General features: G+C 41.6%; 1 protein-coding gene across 2 annotated transcripts in view; it reads right to left on the bottom strand.

Moving 5' to 3' along the window:
* LOC308233430 (cytosolic beta-glucosidase) overlaps positions 1-21595 on the bottom strand; it is a gene marked incomplete at its 3' end in the record, with an annotated part of 109582 nt that extends 87987 nt beyond the window's left edge. For both annotated transcript variants that reach the window (XM_080640367.1, XM_080640368.1), the window contains exon 1: positions 21478-21595. In XM_080640367.1, coding sequence (XP_080496493.1) covers positions 21478-21559 — 82 coding nt within the window. In that variant the 5' untranslated portion in view covers positions 21560-21595. The remainder of the gene's footprint in view (positions 1-21477) is intronic.
* Positions 21596-23753: the final 2158 nt, after the last annotated feature.

The raw sequence follows: 23753 nt of genomic DNA on the forward strand, positions 1-23753 counted from the left end.
TTAGGAATGGAGAGTGAGAGGAAATATTTCAACCTGGGTTCTAGGACTCAACCTCCTGGACTCCAATCCCTTACTTGTATCTTTTGTTTTCTGAGGATCATAATGTCTTTAACTACAAAGATTTCTCAAGGTCCCTCTGCATGGACCTCAGCCCCATTTAACATCTGTGGCTTTTTGTCTTAACTGCCTCTGCCTCTGCTATTCTGCTGCAATTACTCTTTCATCTTTTGATTAAGTCTTTTTGCATGCAGCCATTGACGCTTGGGACCACTCCCTCTAGTGAAAGGCACTTGCCTTTTTCTTTGGCGGAGAACCTCTCCTCTCCTTTTCATCCACCAGAGCATTGCATGAATCTAAGCTAGCTTCAGCTTCTGATTGCCTCTATGCCGATCCGAGCCCCACTTAAAAGTATGGAACAATATACTTGGGAAAAGCATAATTCTATCTAATAAAGAGGGAATATGCTAATTGACCATCACACCCTCACAAAGATGGCAGAGCCCACAGCCAATAAGGAGGGAATATGCTAATTTACTGCCATGCCCTCAAAGGTGGCGGCGCCCAGTCCCCTCAGCCCCGCCAGCTGCCCAGGGCCAGCCCAAGGCACAGGCAAGCCTCAGATGGAGGCTGCCCAGCTGCCCAGGGCCACTTGAGGCTCAAGAACCAGAGCCATCCAAGGCTTGCACTGCCGGCAGTGGCAGCAGCAGAGGTGTGATGGGGGCGTCACCTTCCCATGATCATTGGGTCGCCTCCTGCCCCTGAGGGCTCCTGGACTTTGAGAGGGGGCAGGCCAGGCTGAGGGAAGCCCCCCCTTCCCATGCATGAATTTTCATGCACTAGGCCTCTAGTGATAGTAATAATAGCTATCATTGATTAAGACCTTATAAGCACTTTACATGTGCAGGGAAGGAAAACGTTTTCCTTGACCCTTCTAGGGTTTCTGGCTAGGTCTACAAATTAAACCAACAGAGACAGAGTGACAGGTAAAAAGCATACAGATGCATTTAATATAAGAAAATAAAGACCTAAAGAAATACTAGTAGTTAGACACCTGGCTAGTGTGGCTCAGTGGTTGAGCATTGATCCAGGAACCAAGGTCACTGGTTAGATTCCTAGTCAGGGCACATGTCCGGTTTGCAGGCTCAATCCCCAGTAGGTGGCATGCAAGAGACAGCCAATCAATGATTATCTCTCATCACTGATGTGTCTATCTCTTCATCTCTCTCTCCCTTCCTCTCTTTCTAAAAATCAATTTAAAATATTTAAAAAGTAAAGGAAAGGAATAGTTAAACCTGGGTACTTTATGCCAGGTGTGATGAAGAACCGACAGTCATGGAGTCATATTGTAGGTGAAGGAGTGTGAAGTAAGTGTAGTAAATTGGGGGGAAACTTAGTAAAGCCTGTTTATTCAGTTTCTTCTCAGGGTCCTTGTATTTTCAGAGATAAAGATGCTCCTTTTGTTCAGAGTTAGAGAAGGTACCTCTCACACAAGTGTTTTATGACCTGTTTCAAGGGAGAAGGATGGGGTGAAGGTCACGGTGACATTCCTGTTACTGCTGTTTTCTCAAACTACTTCAGCTTTCAAGGTGCCATATTTTGGGGTAGCATGCCCTGACCCCATCACGTCTTATTCCTATTGATATCAACCCCATTTAGATATAAAGGAAGCTGAGGTTTCCTTGAGTTCAAGGATTTGGAAAAGTTCATAGAGCTGGTAACTGATGAAACTAACATTTAAGCTGTTGTCACTGAACTAAGATGGTGCTCTTGACTACATCCTGTGGCCTTTTCCACATATTAACTTATCTGAGTGCCTTACTATACTTTTGGCTTCAAAAATTCACTCAACCTCTCTGTGCCTCAGTTTCTTCAATGGCAAAATGAAAATAGGACAATACCTGGGTTGTCCTATTTGAAGAATTGTTGAGAAAATTTATTGGATGCACTGCTGGCATTGATGCATTTAAAAAATTGACTCGCTAGGAGGCAGTGTATAATGTTGTTGATATACAGTTTTGGGCTATCCTCTCTCCCCTAAGAAAAGATCCCAGTGGACTGGTCCTTTTAGGAATGGACTTTGTCTCCCTGGCCTCCTTGAAGACTCCAGTCCTAGTTCCCTTTCCTGGCCCAGCTGACTGCACTGGCTCTGAGCCAGAGACCACCCAGACCTGCTGGGTGTGCCCAGGGAAAGCCACCCACACAGCTCTGGGGTCCTCTGTTGCCTACATTCAGTAGTCACTCTGGCCTCAGCCCCTTGAAGAGGGCACTCTTCCTGTTCCAGAGCTTTGGGGCAGGAGGTAAGGGCTCCTGGACAAAGTGCACTGTCAAAGCTGTCCCTTAGGGGAAAGTACTTTTCTCAGAGGCCTTTTTTCTGTTTCCCTTGAAATAATAACAAAGTTTTCTAATTACATAACTATGAGACAAGAAATCAAACAGCAGTGCTTAAAATGCAAAAGATGCCCTGCTTTCAAACTGCTGTTGCCCAGAAGAAACACCCTCTGCAACTCTTACATCCATTAACTCTTTCCTCCCTCTGCTGCAGGAAAATTACAGAGAGCCCCTGGCAATGCATCTGTTCCTTCCTAGTGACCTCACGTGGACATAGAATACTCCAAGAAACCGTGACTCCTGGGAATTTACCTGGTCTGATTCCAGAAGCAAAGGAACCCAAGAATTTTAGAAACACTAATTTGATTTTCGTATCAACTCCAAATCACAGATTTTTATTGTACAACACAACTAAACCAAAAAGTGGGTTCCCTAAATCTATTCTATGAATTAGGCCAGGTAAATCAGTTCTGCCCATCAGTTAAATTCAAATGCCTTATTTTAATGAATTCTGTTTTGATATGTTTCCTAGGATTCCTATCTAAACCTGGCATTTGTGAAAATGGGCTCATGACATCCTTTCTTGACACATGAAAAGCACAGGCTTCACACTCAGCTGGATCTTTCTTTCATTTGACCAGCCACAGTCAGGGATCACACATCAGATACCATGGCTGGGCTCTGGGGTTTGAATCCTCATCCCCATTTCCCAAGAGAAGTAAAAAGATCTGGAGATGGACAGACCAGGAGAGCTTGACCTGCAGAGAGGCGGGTCATATCCAGATATTCACACTTAGAGAATCCTGAGCCCGCCAACAAATGAGGCAAGAATTCCTGGCAATCTGCCTAATCAGGAATGTGGGGTTTTATTTTTTTCTGCAATTAAAAAAAATTTATAGAATTCCCACATACTAATTCACCCTGGACAACTTCACTCCTTTAAGTCTGTGTCCTTATCTATAAAAGTGGAGTAATTATTTAGAAAGTGTGTAAAATCTCTGGCATGGTGGCCAATAATAGTTGTTTAAAAAGGCAGCTATTGTTATTGGTATTAATCTTTGCATTCCCATGATAGCAAGCTTTTTCTATATGTAATTTTTTAAATATTTTCAATTATCTCATGAGATTTGTTAAGGTATATTTAGATTTATGCACTATACCCAAATGCATTTAATGACAGGCTATGTCATAAGGCAACAGTACCACAGTCTTTGTCTTTTAGAAAACTGCACTCAGAATCAATGTGTCACATAAATTAAAAGCCCGGCTTGAGGTATAATTGAGTCAGGGTCCATGACTGGAGGACAGCAGAGCCATCCATCTCCAGAGACAGGTCTACACTGGGAACCTAGGGATCTTGCATACCTGTATGGAATCTACATTTTGTTATCCTTGAAATGGTTAATCAGAAGAGGTAGGGGAATCTGAAATGTCACAGCAAGCTTCTCTTGGCCCACTGTCACGTTTCATGAATTCTCAAGCTGAACCCATTTGGATTAAGCAGTGACCCAATCCAAACAAATCGCTTCTGTGCCTCTTATCTTCTATCACTATTTACGTGCCAACACATCTGCATTGTATGGTGCAGGGAGGTCCATTAAGTTCCTGGGCATTGTTTATGGCTAATGTTTTTTATTATTTCTTTGAGGCTCAGATTTCTCACAATAAAGTGATAGGAAACTAATGTGCAGTGAGTAAAATAATTTTTTTAAAAGGGGGAGGGGAGGTGGGAAGGAGTATAAGAGGCCTAACCAGCATGGCTCAATGGTTGAGGGTTGACCTACGAACCAGGAGGTTGACATATGAACCAGGAGGTCATGGTTTGATTCCTGGTCAGGGCACATGGTCAGGGCACATGCCCAGGTTTCCAGCTGATCCCCAGCAGGGGGCATGCAGGAGGCAGCTGATTGATGTTGATGTTTCTCTTTCATCAATGTTTTTATATCTCTCTCCCTCTCCCTTCCTCTCTGAAATCAATAAAAACTTACTTTTTAAAAAAAAAAACATAAGATGCATGATGTCAGTCTGGGAATCCTCAGAGCAACCCCATGGATGAGAGACGATTTCTTGCAGCCTTTAGGTAAAGACCCAATTTACATTTCTTTGCAGACACCAAACTAAGAAAACATTAATTGCTGTCAATGCCTCTAGCTTTAAAAATATTTCTAAGATTGAAATAGTTACCTGGAGGCAGACATTTTATTTCAATGTCATAGGTCAGGCACATTGGCTAACACCCCAGCTAATATTGATGGACCGTCCAAATTTAAAATAATGTTTATAGAATTGATTTATTCATTCATATATAGAACACCCACCCTGAAGTATCTGGGACACTGAACAAGGTTTACATAAATCTGACTGTTTTTTTTTCCTCTGGGCCATTTGGCTCAGTCTGGTAGACCATAAATATTCAATAATACTTTACAATGACAAAGCATCTTTTATGCAAACATCTCTAAGCACATTATTCACCAATATTGCAATCCCCTTTTTAACCTACTGGTAAAGTCACAGAAATTAATTGACTTTCTTCAAGGTCCCATCACAAATTGTTTGTTCTGTAGATTAGAGTTCAGGTGTCCTGATCTTAGCTATAACTAAAGGGAAAAATAGACAAACGCATTTGTTAGGTGCTGAAGCTGATGACCTACACTAAATATTCCTAAATTGAATCTATTAGGCAAAACATCCTCCTTAAAGATGTTAAATGTTGGGATGCATCCAATTGAATTTTATAACTTTTGTTCCAATTTGCCCAAAGGCCAGTGACAATTTTCAGAGCCCCAAGAATGACCTATTTTAATTGAATCCTGTTACGAACACTTAAACTTTTACTCTTTAATCAAATCAAGTTTCTAACTAGAAATTAAAGTAGGATCAAAAGAATAAAACTTTTCCGGGAAGTAATGGCATAGCTGCACCCACATGTTTAAGTAAAGTGAAAAGCTGGGGATTACTGTGAGATCCAGGCAAGTCTCAAACAGTTTGGGTTAACCAAGAACAAAGAATATATTTTGAAATCTTTATTTTACCTCTTCTGCCAAATGTTAAAGTAATGCAGATTAAATATAACAAAATTAATAAAATGCCAAAATAATGAGAAGATTTTTGTAAATCACTCACAACTGTGAGACACTTAAGAACCCACTTGCAAATGCCCAACCTCAAAGGGCATAACCGGCTGCAGGCCCCAACTCCTGAGCCCTGAAATCCATCACTTGTACTGGGGTTTGCATTACGTCCACACTTCCCCACGCTGATCCCAGCCAATGTCGAATGTGACAAAGCCACTATGACACCCTGGTCCCTGCAAGCTGTGAGACTCTTGACCGGTGACTGTGGGTCACCACAGTCTAAATGTTTCTCTCAAGCTTCCCTTCTTCTCCTCTATCCTTCGCTCATCATGTCTATTCCAGCCTCTTCTGATTCCCCCTCAAGGTTCTTTCATGGGTTTTTCCCCTAATAAACTTGCCTGTTCAATGCCATCCTGGCATCTGCTTCTTGGAGACACCTGATGGCCATGACAGTGATGATGATGATGGTGGTGGTAGTCATAATGTGGTGAGGATAATGACAATAAGGACTAACATGTATTGAGTTCTTAAAAAAAAAATTATAGGTCCTCTGCTAAGAGATTGCCAAAATGACTTTATGTACTACTCCCAATAACCTCCAAAAGGTAGATGTTATTCACCTGAGGGAAGTAAGTTATAAAGCGGTTTAAGTATCAACACCAAGACCAATTGCTTGTGAAAGTCAAATTAGAAGTCTTGTTTTTTCCTAATCTAGTAGTTAGTAGGTGGCAGTAACTACTAGATTATATTACCACTCTGTATTAATATTTTGCAGCATAATCTTCCAGTCCTTGTTCTGAATAATTATTACATAATTATAATTAAACTTAAATTAATAAGTGTCATAAGTTAAGGCTTTTTATGTAAAAAAATATCAATTTTAGTTGTTTTTTGATTCGTCTATAATTTATCTTTTTCACTTTGTTTGTATCCATGGGGTCCAATCATTCAAATACTGTTAACTTAATTCAAATATTTTCAGTATTTGTATCCAGTATATGAAGAACCACTACATCAACTCTTGTGAAATTGGGGAAATTTTTCCAAGCCCTTAAAACAAAGGTCAAACAAGCCAATGCCAAGTAACTTAGACAATGGGGACCATTAAAACGTCCGAAATACCAATACCCGGTCTCCCATTCTAGAATTTATTGACACTATTAAATAGACCACTTAATAACAACCTGATGGGCTTTTATTTCCTAAAAGAAACAATTGGTACAATGAGATGCACTTCTTAAAGATTTATATCCCATAAGCATTTTTCTAAGAAAGAACACCAGCTTGGAACTTGCTGCAGCTTGCTAATTCAAGAGCCGAACCCTCTGAGCAGCAAACGCCATTTAGAATAATTTGAGATTCCTTTGATGCATAAATGAATTGACTTTCCTCAAGGTCCCCCAGGATTCACTGGGTCAGCCTTCAGTCTTGGCAGATTTCTGCTGATGTCTCAAAACAACTCCCTGAATACAGAGTTTTCTGTACTTTTCATGTTAAAGACTGACTGATAGCTAGCTACCAATCATATCTACTGTATGCCAACTGGCAGTATAGAGGAGTCTTCCATCAACAAACCCCCTGAAACAGCCTTCTTAAATAAATATGCATATGCATTCTAATAAGCAGAACATGCTGACTTTGCAAATATAATTTCAAGACAAGTTATGAAGACATCCATCACCACCCAAGCAAGTTGCCCCTCTGTAATCCCTCCTACATGGAAAGGAAAGCTACTCTGTCCTTCACTCTGATTCTCCAGCTTACCCCATCTTTAAAATTCCACTTCCATGGGAATTTGGATGGGGTCTGAGCAATAATTGGGGTGCAATATATGTGACAACTGCCTCCACTTTGTAGAAGTTGGAGAGACTCACTTTCTTTATCCAACACAGCACAAACCTTTAGCTCTGACTTTTAGATGGACAAGAAACAGAGTCCCTAAATGTTTTCTTAGCCTCTAAAATTAAGCACCCCTGCCACTCCTTCCATGAATGTTACTACTCCGAATTAACTCGTCCCTTGGAATCACGTATTTTCTGCCCCACTTGTTTTGGCTATGGGTTCCATGTCGCCCTTTGTTACTTTGTTTCTTATGATCCTTTTCACATCACATTCCCCATCTGTTACTACTGATCATGTCAATCCATCTCTCTGGCCTCCATAAAATAATGAATGTACATAGATGCTGATGTTGTAAAACCATCTTCCCTGGAGAGGAGTCAAGAATTGTCATGTGGGGAAGAAGCAATAAAGAGGGAAATGCTGGGCACAAGTCCTCCCTTCCTCGCCCCAACCAGAGAGGCTCCATCTGAGTCTGTTTTATTACACATCTGAGTTATATTTTCCTTGAAAACCTAGATCTTCTGCATTAAAAATATGTTGTCAAATCCCTGGACAGAAAGGTTTCTAAAGACCTTTCTAGTCATTCTAATATTCTGAAAGAATGTTGATTTCACGTGGGTTCCTTCTGAGTCTTTTCGATTCTTTTCACAATTTAATCCAGAATTTGCAACTTTTTCTCCTCTTTTATTACCTGTAGGGTCCTAGTTCAAGCAGTCTCTTCCATTATGACTTCTACTATCAGCTATAAATGGTTTACTACAGCAAATTCAACCAGAAATGGAGATAGGATTTTCTAGTTACCTCCAAGGCATTCCCCCTTAAATACTCTAAGGGAATAACAAACCCAAATTGAACCTAGTCATACCAACTCCAAACCTGCTCCATCTCCAGGGTATTTGATTTCTATTCATAGCCCCGTCAGCCAGCCAGTTACCTAAGTTACAATCACAAGAGTCAACTTAGTCTTCCTCCTAGTTCCTTCATTCCCTATATTGTTTTCATGATCACATCCTTCTGGTTCTGCCTCAGTGATATCTCTTAAGGCTTTTTCTCCCTTCTGTCCCCTCCAATCAAATGCAGGTCTTCATCATCAGATGCATCATCTGCAATTGCCTAACAACTGTTCCCTAGCCTCCATGTCTCTGTCCTTCAGTGAATTCTCCACACTGCAGTAAACCCTAATACACAGATCTGATCATATTATTCTCTTTGCTTAAGAATATTTTATGGCTACCAAGAACCTATTCCACATGATCCTAATACCATGGACCTATTCTATCTTTCCAGCTTCAAATCCTGTCAGTCACCCTATCATCAGAAAACATTGCCTCTGGCAGGTTTTCTCAAAGCATGAGAAATCTACAGCACAATCACACCAAGCAGCTCTTGTAAAAAAAAAAAAAGTAAATTCCTGAGCCCCATCTGTAAACACTGCTATATATAGCATGGTATGATGCCCCCCAAATCTATATTTGAACAAGAACTCCAGATGATTCTAATACTTTTTAAAGTATTAGAATTCTAAATCATTTACCTACCATTCTGCTAATACAGCAGGAATATTCATACTTTTGTGCCTTGGCTCAAAATGTTTCCTCCGCTTATATGCCCTTCCTTATGTCTTTCCCTGAAAACAAAACATAGCAAACTTCTCAAAAGCCCAACTTTGATGCCTATACAATAACCCCCTATTCTTGTATCCCTACCCTCCCACCTATTCTCCAATAGCATTTTGTCTACTGTTAGAATTGTTACATCATATCATAGTCTCCCTCACTAGAATATTGGATTAAAATGATCATGTTACTTGCTTTTTTACACCATCAGGATCTATTATCTATAGTAAATAAATATCTAACAAGGATGACCTACATAGTAGTAATTCAAATAAACATTCATTTAATTGAATTTAATTATTAATTCATGCCAGAGAACCAAGGCCTCCCAATACAACATCGATACAGACCATATCCTGTTCTTTACATAAACACAGTAGGCAAGGCCAAAGCCCCTTTGTAACATTTCACCCTGTGAAGGAGTCTCCGTCTCCCTTACTCTGTTACAGAGGGGCCGATGGGCATCCCTACCTGTGCCTGGATAATAGTGTACAATATATGATGATATAGACCATCACAAGAAAATGTTACCCTTTCAAATATCCCAAAGTATGCATCTGTATGATGGACTACAATGACTCCAAAGTAAGATTATTGTTTTTAAAGTAAATAATGCACCTTTTCGCCTAAGTCTCAAAGCCTGTATTTAAATGATTGTTCATGGGTATTGGGGGATGGGGGGACTTTAAGCTTTAGCTTGGTAATTCCCAATGTAAAAATGGGTAATGTTTCAAAACCTTATTTATGAATCAACTGCCCAGAAACTCACCATTGCCTCTTACAATATGTTCTAAATTCCCAAGCCAACACCCCAAAATCTATTTATTTCATTACACACTGAAGGGTACTCAGTGACACCTATTCCTATTTATAAAATTGTTCTTTAGAGAAAAGTCCTCTAAATTCCCAGTCAAGTGACATGTAAATACATTTCTCCCTGTACTAAGGGGTGCATGGGGAAAGATGAGAGGATGAAAATGAGAAAAGAATGAGCTTGGATATTCCCAGGAATCAGGATCCTGTTAATCATATGCAAACATTCAAAAAATGCTCTTCTATCCATGATGATTGCTCATTAGGGGCAAGGACTTATAGCCCCCACTATCGAGAGAGAGATTTTCAGAATTTGAAGTGACTCCCACTCTTTTCCTGCTACCTAGTTGAAGCATAAACATGGTTATAAGAAGGTTTGACATTGAATGTGAAACTGGCCAACCTCTAATCTATATTTAAAATTTTCCCCTACCTCTATTAAGTACACATTGTAATTGGTATACATTTTAAATTGGTTGTAAATGGTTGCATCATAGAAAATGTATTCCTACTTTGAATCAACAACCAAATAAATTTACAGTTTCAAAATATAAATTAGGCCATTTTAGATTAAAAAAAAAAAAAAGAAGTCAACCAAGTTGGAGTTTTTTCCTATTATTAAAATGTAAAGGATTTTTAAAATCTCATTTATTTTGTCAATTGGTTCTGCTTAACATTCTTCAGCCCAGTCCACTCTCAATTATCCATGCTAAGGAAGGGGGATCAGTGGCCTGGATAATCTAAAACAGCAGACAATTTTAAAAGCCCTTGTGTTTGGCCCAGGCATACTTTACAATCAAACCCTGATTATTCATACTAATGAAAGGAAGAGCAAGCACCTTGAGAAAGGTCCAAAGCCCGCCTAGATCTGCTCAGTTGGTTCAGGGCACCTCAAGCAGAGGCCCATGTAGCACAGCAGAAGGAAACAGCAGAGCCCCAGCTGCTGCCATGGTGACCACTCATGACTCCAAAATACCAACTCTCAGCTACGATATCCATATCAGCACCTCTCATGATATTAGTCATCTTTAGGAGCCTGGAGTTACACCCAAATGCCCCCAAGTAAAAAGCCATAGTATCCATGTTTTTCCACATATCTATATATATGAAAGGTCAATATGCTAAGTGTCCCTCTGACCATCCAACCAGTCGCTATGATGCACACTGATCACCGTGGGGAAGATGCTCAACACAGGAGCTACCTTGATGCACACTGGCCATTTACAAAGAAATGGCACCAGGGACCTGGCACCGACAAAGCAATACTTGGCTTCCCCCAAGTGGGACATAGGCCCCGCCACCACCGCGGAGTGACACCCCACCAAATCGCAGCCAATGCTGCCAAGACCCCATGGCACAAAATGCAGACCACAGCCCAGCCCAGCCCAGAAACAATCTCTGTGGACACTGGGTAATGATGTCACGTAGCAAAGCCCGGCTTCTTCTCCCTAGCAACTAGCTTCCTTGCAGTTTCTTCAGCCCAGGAACATGACTTGCTTTATAGCCAGGTGGAAACATTTTACATTTTAACCAAAGGTCTGTGAAGCATTTTCCCATGCATCATCTCATTTGATCCTTACAGAAGTCCTGGAGTAGGTAGATAGGAGACTCAGTGGAATCCTATTTTCTTTTCATTAGCCGGAAAACAGAGATTTAGAAAGCTTAGAAACTTGACCCAACTGAAAAGAAGTAAGAATGGTGGACCTTGAAAATGACTTCAGGTTTTCTCACTGTGCAGAATATAGTCAAACACTGTTGCAGTTAAATATTTTACCCTTTGTTCTCCCTGTGTGATCTATAATAATAATCTGCTTTGTGTTGATATTTTCTGCTGTGTTGCTGACAATTACCTGAAAGAGAAGTTGGGGTACTTCACTGGGCTGGAAAAAGTTTAGCTAAATCAGAAAGCAGGTCTAATTAAGCAAGTATATCTATATATATAAAGCTCTCACTGGCGCCAATCGCACATGTGTGTTTTGACCTGTCATTGTTGATTGTGAATTTTTGGTTGACACTTCTATTATAGAGAAAGGGTGAATAGTGATATTAAAATATTTCTTCAAATTAATTTCCTTTCAAAGTGCACAAATTCATGCACCGGGCCACTAGTTTAATATAAGAAGAGATTTTTCACATGTACTAAATGCTGCTTTGGGGGTTCCCTTTACCACACCTCATCACCATCACCTAGTGCCTTCACCAAGCTTACAGGAACACACCAGCCCCCAGTACCTCTACCATGCTCACAGGAACACACTCAGGAGAGTAGCATAAAGAATAAATATGAAAGAGACAGTATGTTGGATTAGGAGGAGACGTAGTCTGGGAGTTACGTGGCCTGGATCTCTGTTCCCTGCTGGTCTCTGCTCATGCCAGTTGCCAGGTATGCAATCAGAAGGAACAATGTGTGCGACAGCAACTGAAGGTCATGGCACATTTAAAGAATCACATGCATATCACTTTGGTCAAAGAATAAGGTAAAAATGAAGAAGAAGCAAGAGATACATTTGGGATGAAGTCAGAGGTAAAATACAGAGGTGTTGTTTTTTTAAAGTATATACTTTTTATTGACTTCAGAGAGGAAATGAGAGGGAGAGAGAGATAGAAACATCAATGATGAGAAAGAATCATTGATTGGTTGCCTCCTGCATGCCTTGCACCAGGGATCAAGCCAGCAATGGGGCAGAGATGTTTTTTATTAATGCCATGCAAGAAGATCAAAAAGTATTCTGTAGAAGACACTACATTTTTTAAATAATTGTTAGCATGTATAATTGAACCCACATAGTTTTCCCAGCACTGTTCTAGGCAGTTGATGTTCACAAACAAATTTAATATTTACGACAACCCTGAGATAGGCACTGTTACTTCGCCATTTTACAAATGAGGAAACTGAGGCATACAAAGCTCAGATATCTCCCAAGATCACACAACTCTTTGGTAAGTGGAGGAGTCAGGGTTCAAACCTAGTCTGTTTGATTTCAAGGCTCATGGTATTTCTCAAAAACTAGAAAGATGTGGTCAGAATTTTTCAAGACCATGCTAGCAGCAATACACCGGAAAGATTGGAGCAGAGTGGAAGGGAGGGAAGCAGACTTTAAGAAGACAAGGAATGGTGAGTTTCACAACTAACGGAAAGGTAATAGCAATGGTGAGGAGGGATGCAATCAAGAGTTTTAGAGAACACAGAATAAAAATTAATTGGTTAAACAAAGGAGAGAATAAGAGGAAAAGTCTAACAAGAGTCTATATTTCTGGTTTGGGCATTGTGTGACACTGTAATAATTTTTAAAGAATCACTCAGCCTTGTGCATCAGTGAACTTACCTGGAAAGCAATCCCTACCAGATGGGCAGGCCCAGGAAGGAACAGCACAAGTAATGCCTTTTGTTTTCCAGGATGATGTCGCCACATATTCATCCAAATGGACAAATGTCCTAGCTTAACTGATGACATTAGTGGTGACAAAAAAAAGTCATGTACAAATATGTAGGACAATATATAGAACCTTCAATCCATACAAATCATTGGGAAGTAGCAGATTTGTTCTTGTTTTACAAGGTTAAATATATTGACTGACATGTGCAACTATAGACAGATAGGTAAGGGAGAAAGGACACCAGAAGAGTAGAAAAGATGCAGACATGTTATAGATTATCAAGATATTTATAAGTATCTTAAAGAAACTAAAACCATTTACAGAATGTTCCTATTAGGATGAATATATATATATATATATATATATATATATATATATATATATATACACACACACACACACACACACACACACATATGCCTAAGTGACCGGAATGCTGGAACGACCAGAACAACTGGAACAACTGGTCACTATGACATGTGCTGACCACCAGGGGGAAGACACTCAATGCAGGAGCTGCCCCCTGGTGGTCAGTGTGCTCCCACAGCCAACCTCCCGCAGCCAGCCAACCTCCCCTCATCCCTCCCCCTGTCCAGCAGGCCCCAGCTGGCAGCTGGCGGCCAACGGGAAGACAGGGCCGGCCAGAGGGAGGGGCCATGGAAAGGAAGGCTCTGGCCGGCAGCCAGAAGGCCCTGATTGGCCCTGATCACTGGCCAGGCCTAGGGACCCCATCCATGCATGATTTTTGTGCACTGGGCCTCTAGCAAATAAATAAAATCGTATTGTGCCTAAAAGTCTGTGAATGTATGAAGATTGGAAGTATATACTCAAAATTTGAAAGTTCCTCTCTAGTTAATTTTTAAATTTTATATCTTCCTTGTTTATATGTTTTTAATGTTCCACAATTATCTTACTTTTATAATGCAATCATTTTGTTTTTCTCTAAACATATGTGATTAATTACCATTCTGTCCTCACAACTTTGCTGATACAAAAGAACAAACAGCAGGGAGACTCTTATTGATAAATAACTGACATAAAATTATAGTGATTGCAGTAGATACCTTTCAGCACTGCTTTTGAAGACAACAGAAAAACTGGAAAATCTGAAACATGGAGAAGTTGTGTGATGAGAATAAGGGAGGTAAGACATGATGGAAAGTGAAGATGGCCTAGAGGAGCTGACCTCAGAAGCAGATGCCTAGACATGCCTTCTTTCTTGGTCACATAGCCCTCCTTCACTGTGGCTTTCCTCTCATTAAATATCTCACTTTCTTTTGTTCGGTTGTCGGAAATTCCATGTTACCTATCTCCTAAAAGCATAGGGCTAGAAAATTCAGATCTCACATCCACAGGTTGGATGTGTTAAAGATGACGAGGAGGGTGATAATGGTAAGAGGAGAAGGGCAAATTCATCTGTTAACTTTCAATAATATTTCATGGTCTATGGAGCACTTTCATATATTAATGTATATTAATAAAGACTTCCAGTTTAAGATGAGGAGTGGAGTATACATATTTAATTCTTCTCCCTCTCACATCCCCAATAGAAACAACAGTAATTTTTTTTTAAAAAAAGAACCCACAACAGTGCTGAAAACAAAAAGTAAAGTTCTAATAGACTATCACATTTACTAAGTAATTTCTAGATAATTAAAAAAATAGGACTGAATTGTCTGAGAAACTAAAACAAAGAACTACAACATAAACTCACACACTGGCAATGGCTGATAAGGAGTCGCCCAGGGCCGTGGTCGGTTGTGGTGGTCCTCAGACCACTGGTGGTCCCTGAGGTCCGAAAGGTTGCTGCCCTAGGGAATCTGTGGGTGGAACAATGCAGAGAGCAGAGCAGGCCTCAGAGCAACCATTACAGTAATTAACACAAAGGTTATCTGTCCTATCCTGCTGGCCGGACTGGTTCCTCTCCTCGTGAACCAGGGGGGTGGCAAACGTGCAGCTCCAGGGTCTTAGAAGGCCTGCGAAATCATTTGGTCTGGCCCTGCCAAGTAATTAGGGGTGAGTTAACTAAATGTTTGACCAAAATAGCAGGCTAATTTTTAAGTTGATAATTTGTTTGGCCTGTGAATGATGTTATAAATACCCAAATGGCCGTTGGCAGAAAAAAAGGTTCCCCACCTCTGCTATAAACAGAGCAGCCAGTGTTGCCTTTACCCCATGTTCAAATCCCAAGGAATGGTTAATACAAGTGGGAGGTATGACTGGCAAAGATTCCTGAAAAGGGTAGAAGCATACCGAGCTGGCTAAGGAAAGTCAAACTCTAGAGCTAAATGTGAACTTGAAGGGCAGTGGAGAGAAAAAACATAGAGCAAAAAGCATACAAATCTTTCCTTAAAGTCCTCGCCATATGGCAGTTATTGGGGTCTAAATCTTGGTGTCCTCCCCTCACACACATTGTCCTTTATGAGAACACTGCCTATCAGTAGAGTCCAACCCACTTACATAGAATCCCGCTTTTTCTAGAACAAGCATGTCAAACTTGCGGCCCACAACGAATATTTTTTGCGGCCCAGACAATATAATGGTATGTAAGAAACGTTTTAATAAAAATTTTGTAACTTAATTTTTACAATATCCTGTTATACATAATTATTAATAACGAACTACAACGTTCGCTAATGACTGATTACTATAATCATGTTGCATTCATTTCCCTTATGCACCTTATGTGCAGGTGCACCATTTCTCTCCACTAATACTAGCAGTAAATATTTTAGCGGCCAATTACCATGTCATTACTCTTGTACTGACTTGTTTGGTGTGCGCAACAGGAAATAATTCACTTTCAGAGAATAAGAAAAATAGGTTTATGTGCATTACGCTTATTAATTTGTGCAGTTATTCAGTGTCTAGTAAGTTAATGTTCAAAAAATATTTTTATTAAAATGTTCTATTATTTTATGTTAACGATTACTCATTTATTTCAGCCCTTTGTATTCATGTCTCTATCAAAATAAACTTATGTTTCTATGAAAATTGAAGCTTTTGTTTTTTTATGGCCCACATAAACTTAAACCTTGTTTATTTGGCCCATGTTAGCCTTTGAGTTTGACATGCTTGTTCTAGAGGGATCTCTGTTTCAGTTAAATATAATTACCTAACTTCAAGGGAAGCTTAACTCTCATGAATAGCAATCTACCTATTCTTTCATTCATGAGCATGGACAGGCACTCAAGGATGGCCATACATTCGCCAAAAACAAATAACATGAAAGGTAAGGACAAAAATAAACAAATAACCCAAAGGTCTCAAAGTAATGTCAGAAAAAAAAGGAATTATAAAAAGACAGAGAACTTAATTTTTTAAACTAGCCTTCTTAAGAATATTTGAAGGGTGACTACATCCAGAAAACAAAACATGGCTTCCTAAAAATGAAGCAATCAAAGAGTAAGAATGAGTTCACATGGTAAAACCTAAAATTATGATGATCACCATTCAATATTCAATAGAGGGGTTGAAAAAAAGTCCAAATTAGTAACCTAGAAGGAAAAGCTGAGGGAATAAAATTTCAAAAAAGACACCAAAATGTAAGAAAAAGTTCTCCAATATTCATGCAATGACATTTTGAGAGAGAAAAAAAATGAGATCAGCATTAGGAATTTTGCAGGTAAGAAATCTGAGGCTTGGAGAAGGTAAATCATTTAACTCTCCAGTAGTCCACAAACAGAGTTAGAATATCCCAGAGGTATTTCTCTCAAAAGCCCCAGGCTGAAATTCAAACAGCATATAGAAGTGTGGCCCCAATGGTTGTTTATAGCTGAAACCCACACTGATTAGTTAATATGGGCGCCAGCCTGGTCCATAACAGTTATTGACAGTTGGCATCCATTCTCATTAATCAATGCAGGTGTCAATCTAGTCTACACCTATTGTCTGTGGTTGACATCTGATTGGTAATCATATCAGTTGATTTTGCGGAACAATTGAATATCATCCCTGCATAAGCCCATTCTCTTTCAATGATGCCTATATAATTTCACAGTACAATAAAAAGGGGGGGCGATATTTGAGATTTTTATAGATCTTAAATTTGAAACTGGAGGAAAGAAATGAGAGTGGTTTCTGTCACATCGACTTTTAAGCTATGAGAAATTTTAGGGAAAAGTGTTCATCCCTCTTCTTTCTTTTACCCTGTGCACCATGCTTGCTTTCCCTCCTTCTTTTGTAGGTGGCCCAGACAAAGAATAGGTGAGTCATGTTCTATACGGCTACCTAGGATAGCCAAAAGATCAGATCCCAAACTGGGATGTTTAATCCAAGGGGCTTAGCAGAATATAGGAAACAAGATATACAGTCCAGACTGGTTGAATGGAGAAAGCAAACAGGAAGTGGTCTAAAGAAGTATGGGACCAGCCCTAGTTGGTTTGGTTCAGTGGACACAGCGTCAGCCTGCGGACTGAAGGGTCCTGTGTTCGATTCCGGTCAAGGGCACATGCCCAGGTTGTGAGCTTGATCCCCAGTTGTGGTAGTGGGGGGAGGGTAGGCAGCCGATCAATGATTCTCTCTCATCATTGATGTTTCTCTTCCTCTCCTTTCCTCTCTGAAGTCAATAAAAATAAAAAATAAATTAAATAAGTATAAGATCTGTGCTAACAGCTACTGGAGGTAGATTAAGTATGCCTCTAGCTTGGGTTTTTGCGGAACAATTGAGTTTTTAAAAGGTACCAGAGAAGAAACAGCCTTGATAGAAGCACCACAAACTGGACCTAAAGTCAACTAATTCAGCTGCCCTGTTTCTTCTCCCATATTTTTAGTGCAAAATTAACCCCAAATTTCTCAACTATAGAATTTCACCTTCAACACACCAAGGCAGATAGGTGGCCAAAGTTTGGGGCCAGCTCCAATTTCTGCCAACATAAGAGCAAAGACAAAGTTAAATCAAAACCCAAACATTATCTTGGTATCCAGTGCAGTATCGAGATGAATAATGACATTCATAAAACTGAGGCATTTGCCTCCTCAGGAACCACAAACTCAGATCCCACCAGGAGGCGTTAAAGGAGTAGTTTAGACTTTGTTTAGGGTTTGTGGGAGTGTGCAAAGTACATTCACCCTTAAGGAGCCCTCCCTGAAACCACTGGGAGTTAAAAGCCAGCGAAGGCTGTAGCGTTGGGTCTTAAATGTCATTTTCACACTCCTCCACAGCTTACCCGGAGAACGCAAATAAAATGCCACTGAGTTACCTGCTGTCTGTGCCTCCTATTCCCTCCAGGCAGGAACAGAAGCAAGTCATCTTCCCAAAGGGTTAACAATCCTGGAAATGTTTCTGTGCTTTGAAATATTACATGAGACTCACTGCTGTAAAACGATGATTATCTGCATTTTATCCCCTGCCTCTTCATCTAACAAATACATTTTTACAGGTTTTACAACGTTCTTTACAACCCACCTAAAACACATCATTTTCCTCCTGCTTATACCACTTGTTTAATATTTATTAGGTTTAGGTTGTGCTTTCCTCCAAAAGGTGCAAGGCACCACACAGACAACTCTCATATAATAAACATGACATTAAACTCATCTTTAAAACCCTAAACGGGGAGGTCATGAGTGGCGGCGGAAAAGATACGAACAAGGTCAGGAAGAAGGAAGAGCCAGGGGCCTGGGAAAATATGCAACCAAGGAGACAGTATGTTAGGAGATCCAGTGATCAGAAGCTACTGTCCTGCCCTTCAGTCAGCCCCGCCTGCAGTGACCCTGACAGCGCCTTCTCTCCCAAACAACAGAGCCCCCGATAGCTCCATTTCTGTGCAGGCGTGCGGTAGATGCATACAGGTGAGTGAGGAAGTGGTGGAGTCCGAGAATTACCACTCAGGGCTCTCGAGAGGGTATCTGAAAACAAAGAAAGCTACACAGACAATTGTGTTTTGAACATCAGTGGAAAGAGATATATGGTAATGTCTTATAACACATTGTTATAACAAATCACGGAAACCTTAGTTTTCTTTTCTTAACAAACACACTTCATGTCCAGTCCTCCATTCTGCTGAGTGTCTGGGATCTCCAACAGCTCTGCAGACTTTCACAGGCCAAGGAGGCCCTGAAGTTCAGATTCTCAAAAATCAAAAGTGACAGGGTGACCTCAGCTTCTAAACCCCAGGCCACATGGATTTAACGAAGCCACGGATTGACGGCCTGCACATGTGGTTTGGGCAATGGGGACAGGGTATTTAAATAGCAACTCTCCCAGCAGCTGCTGGTAGAATGAGCAAGGAGGGAGCATATTCTAATGTGCTATCCAAAGTAGAAATGAGCATCTTCACTAAATAGAGCAGAAAAGTCACTTACCTGTCTCTACAGAGTAGGAGGGAATCCAGCCAGGAAAAATAACAACAACAATAATACTATTTTTACTTATAGTAATAGTACCAGTATAACTAGTAGTGTTATTGCTGTTATTTTCTGGGTACTATGTACCAGGCACGCTTGTGGTCCATTTACATATGCCCACCGGTTTAATTATAGAACAAACCTACAAGGTGGGCATGACCATGTCCCTCATTCTACAAATAAGGAAACTGAGACAAGCTATGTTATTTGTCCAGAGTCACTCAGCTGGTAAGTGCTTGCACTGGGATTCAGACCCAGCACAAGAGGGAAGGTAAGAGGTGGGAAACAAGCACACATACAGAATTCACTGTGCGAGTTAACGAAGAGAGCAGTCACATTGGATCAAGTTCCCCGCCTTGAATGCTGTTGATAGTGAGTAAACAGCACAAGAGCAGTGTGAGGCCACAAATAAAGACCTTAAAATCAGGCTGTAGCCAGCACAAAAGAGCAGGGGACAAATGGCCTACAGAAGACGAAATAGGTGCAGTGACACTGAGATACTGAGACCCTGTGAGGAGAGGACTTCAGAGTGGACAAGCAAGGTCATTATCCCTGAGGCCTGAGCAAGCAGGACCTAGAAACTGGTACCCCAAACCCAACATCTTGTCCTGTATAACTGACTGGGTGTTTCTGCCAATTTAATATAGAATCATCCTACAGTGAGTCATTCTCAGTAATCCCTTTGTGATCCCACTAAATATAAATGCCATGCACTGAGCACTTATTCAGCCCCAAGCAGCTAATATACATCATCTTACTTAACCTCACAGCGACATTATAGTTATCTCCAGCTTACAGATGAGGAGGCACAGAGAAGTTACATTGTAACTTCAAAGTAACACTGAGCTGGTAAATTGTAGAGATAGTGGAATCTCCTCAAAAAATTAAGAATAAGGTTACCATATGAGCCACCAACCTCTCTTCTAAGTATCTACCAGAAGAAAAAGGAACATATTTATTCACAAAGACATATGCACCCCCATGTTCATTGCAGCATTGTTCACGGGGGCCAACACATGTAAACTGGAGTGACCCTGGATAGATGATTGCATAAAGAAGACATGGTACATATATACTAGAATATATATACATAGAATACTACTCAGCCATAAGAAAAGACCAAAAAAAATACAGCTATTTGTGACAATATGGATGGACCTTGAGACTATCATGTTAAGCGAAATAAGTCAGACAGAAAAAGTTAAGAAACCATATGATTTCACTCATATGTGGCACATAAAACTGAAAACAACAAATGAACAAACAAACAAATAAAACCTCATAGACACAGACAACAGTGTGCTGGTTCCCAGAGGGAAGAGGGATGAGAGGGTAGTAAAGGGTGAAGGGGGTCAGAAAGATGGTGATAGAAGAAGATTCCACTTTGGGTGGTATGCACACAATGCAATATACAGATGATATATCATAAAAGTGTACACTTGAAACCTATATAATTTTATTAACCAATGTCACCCCAATAAATTTAATTAAAAAATATGTAGAGATAGACCCCCAAGTCTAAGGGGTCTGGCTCCAGACGCCATTGTCACAGTCGCCATGCTTGCTGCTGCTAGAACCTGATTCCATTCACTTAATTCAGCTCTCCTTCTACTCCTCTCTCTGACCCACCCTCTGGTCTGTATGACCTCTCTCCTGACAAGGAAACTAACCAAGGTTGTCTTGCTTTCATTCCTGGAGGGCCAGCCTTTTTAGTTACCTAATATTTTTCCAGTCAATTCGAAACAATGTTATTTTAGGGGTGTTGGGACAAATGTGTTCAAGAAACCAATGACCAATGCCAAAAGCAGCTGGTCCAATATAAACTGATGTGTGAGGTAAGGTTGGACAGACTACAGCTTGGTGCTCAGATCTCCCACGGTCCCCTTGTGGCTTAGGAAAGGACCACGGAATGTGAGCCTCTTTTGCATGTGAGGGGACACAGTTCCATTTATATAGTTATAGACTCTGCAATCCATTTTCCTTCTTTTTCTCACTCTATCCTCTTCCCTAGACACACAGAACTCACCAGGAGTAACCCATCCCAGCCCTAGCCAAGGGAAAGGAGCATCTCCTACCTTCCACTTGATAAGCCGCGGTGGCTGCCCCCCATCCAAACCCTGCAGGGAAAGCCATGGTTCCAGGGAGACAGCTGGCCATCTGGACACTCAGCCCACAGGAGCACTGTGCCCTATTGTCAGAGCAGCCCAGCAACTGTGCAAACAGTAAGTAAACTCTCACCCCTGACAAGGGTCACAGGGTGCCACCGTGTATGCAAATGAGCAAGTGGACAGATTAAAGATTAAAGTTCCTTGATAAAATGCCACACACTTTGTACTAGGTGAGCATTTGGACTTTTCTCTCCAGGCACTCCCTGATTCTTAATGAACTTGGATCAACTTGGGTGCTGACCTAGTCCCTGCTTTGGCAGGTCACCCATTCATCTGATCTTTTGCCTTTTCATGAAATACATGGACATTGTTTTTTAAAGCCACATAATCCTGCTAAAATTTTCCCTTAAGCAATTCCTCCCAATTCCTAATTTCCACTTCTTAGAGGTAACTATTTTTAACTGTTTCTTCCAGTACAGTAGCACGTGCCCCCCACCTCCTTATTTGAAGGGGATATGTCCCACGATCCCCAGTAGATATTTAAAACCATAGATAATACGAAACCATACCTATAATAATAAAAGTGTAATATGCTAATTAGACCGAACAGCCGAACAACCTTCCAGACCTCATTCTGGATGTCCTTCCTGATGAAGCCATGGCAGCGGGGGCCAAGACAGAGGCAGTTGGGGTGATCAGGCAGGCAGGTGAGCTGTTAGGGGCAATCAAGCAGGCAGGCAGAGGGGTTAGGGGTGATGAGGCAGTCAGGCAAGTGGTTAGGGGTGATTAGGCAGGCAGGCAGAGGCAGTTAGGGGTGATCAGGCAGGCAGGCGAGTGGTTAGGGGTGATCAGGCAGGCAGGCAGAGTGGTTAGGGGCAATCAGGCCAGCAGGTGAGCAGTTAGGGGCATCAGGCAGGTAAGTTGTTGGGGTGATCAGGCAGGCAGGCAGAGGAGGTTAGAAGTGATCAGGCAGGCAGGAGAGCAGTTAGGGGCGATCAGGCAGGCGAGTGGTTAGGGGCGATCAGGCAGGCAGGCAGAGGGGTTAGGGGCAATCAGGCAGGCACACAGGTGAGCAGTTAGGAGCCAGTGGTTCCGGATTGTGAGAGGGTGCAGGCTGGGCTGAGGGACCTCTTCCCATGCACAAATTTTGTGCACCAGGTCTCCATCTATAATAATAAAAGCATAATATGCTAATCACTCCAGATGTCCTTCCAGATGACTTTCCGGATGAAGCCAGGGCTGGAAGGGAAGCCCAGGTCCCGGGTGCCAGAAGGAAGTCAGTGCTGGCAGCCGGGAGAAGGAAGGCCTACTCTTGCACAAATTTCGTGCATCAGCCTCTAGTCTAATTTCTAAATTAGGCCCAGTAAGAGATTAACAAAAACTAATAATAAATAGAACAATTTTCACAATATCTCTATAATAAAGAGCCAGGGTGTAACGACCAATCACGACCAGAGGCTGACCATCCGGAAGTCAGCGCAGCTGACTACTGCAGCTGCAGGCCCCATGACCCAGCAGTGACTGCTGAGGGGGCTGCGAATCAGGCCCAGAAAGAGACCTGAAGAGAGAAGCAAGGGCTGATCTGTAGTGTCTGAGGCAGCTTTTGACCAGCACTTGCCTCTCTCTTTCCCTCCAAGCCTGGCCAGCAGCCCCCTGGATTTCTTTCCAGGCCACCACCAGGGATGCTGATCAGCCCCGCCTTTCTGATCAGGCCCCGTTGATAGGCCCAGAGATGCTGACTGACATAGAAACCAGCCAATCAGAACACCAATCCGGAAGTCAGTCCTGCAGTCAGCGCTGGGTTGCCATGGGGACCCAGCACTGACTACTGAGGCTGCAGGCCCAGTGACCCAGCAGTGACTGCTGAGGGGGCTGTGAATCAGGCTCCGAAAGAGACCTTAAGAGAGAAGCAGGGGCTGATCTGTAGTGTCTGTGGCAGCTTTTGACCAGCACTTGCCTCTCTCTTTCCCTCTGAGCCTGGCCAGCAGCCCTGCCTCCATTTCTCTTGGAGCCTCCACTAGGGCTGCTGATCAGCCCTGCCTTTCTGAGCAGGCCCTGTTTATAGGCCCAGAGATGCTGACTGGCATAGAAACTGACCAATTAGAACCAAATTGACCAGCAGAGGAGGGCAGTTGGGGGCGAGATCAGGCCGGCAGGGGAGGGTAGTTGGGGGCAACCAGGCTAGCAGGGGAGGGCATTTGGGGATGAGATCAGGCTGGCAGGGGAGGGCAGTTGGGGGCAAC

This window comes from Plecotus auritus (genome assembly GCF_963455305.1).
Source record: "Plecotus auritus genome assembly, chromosome: 1".
Taxonomy (NCBI): domain Eukaryota; kingdom Metazoa; phylum Chordata; class Mammalia; order Chiroptera; family Vespertilionidae; genus Plecotus; species Plecotus auritus.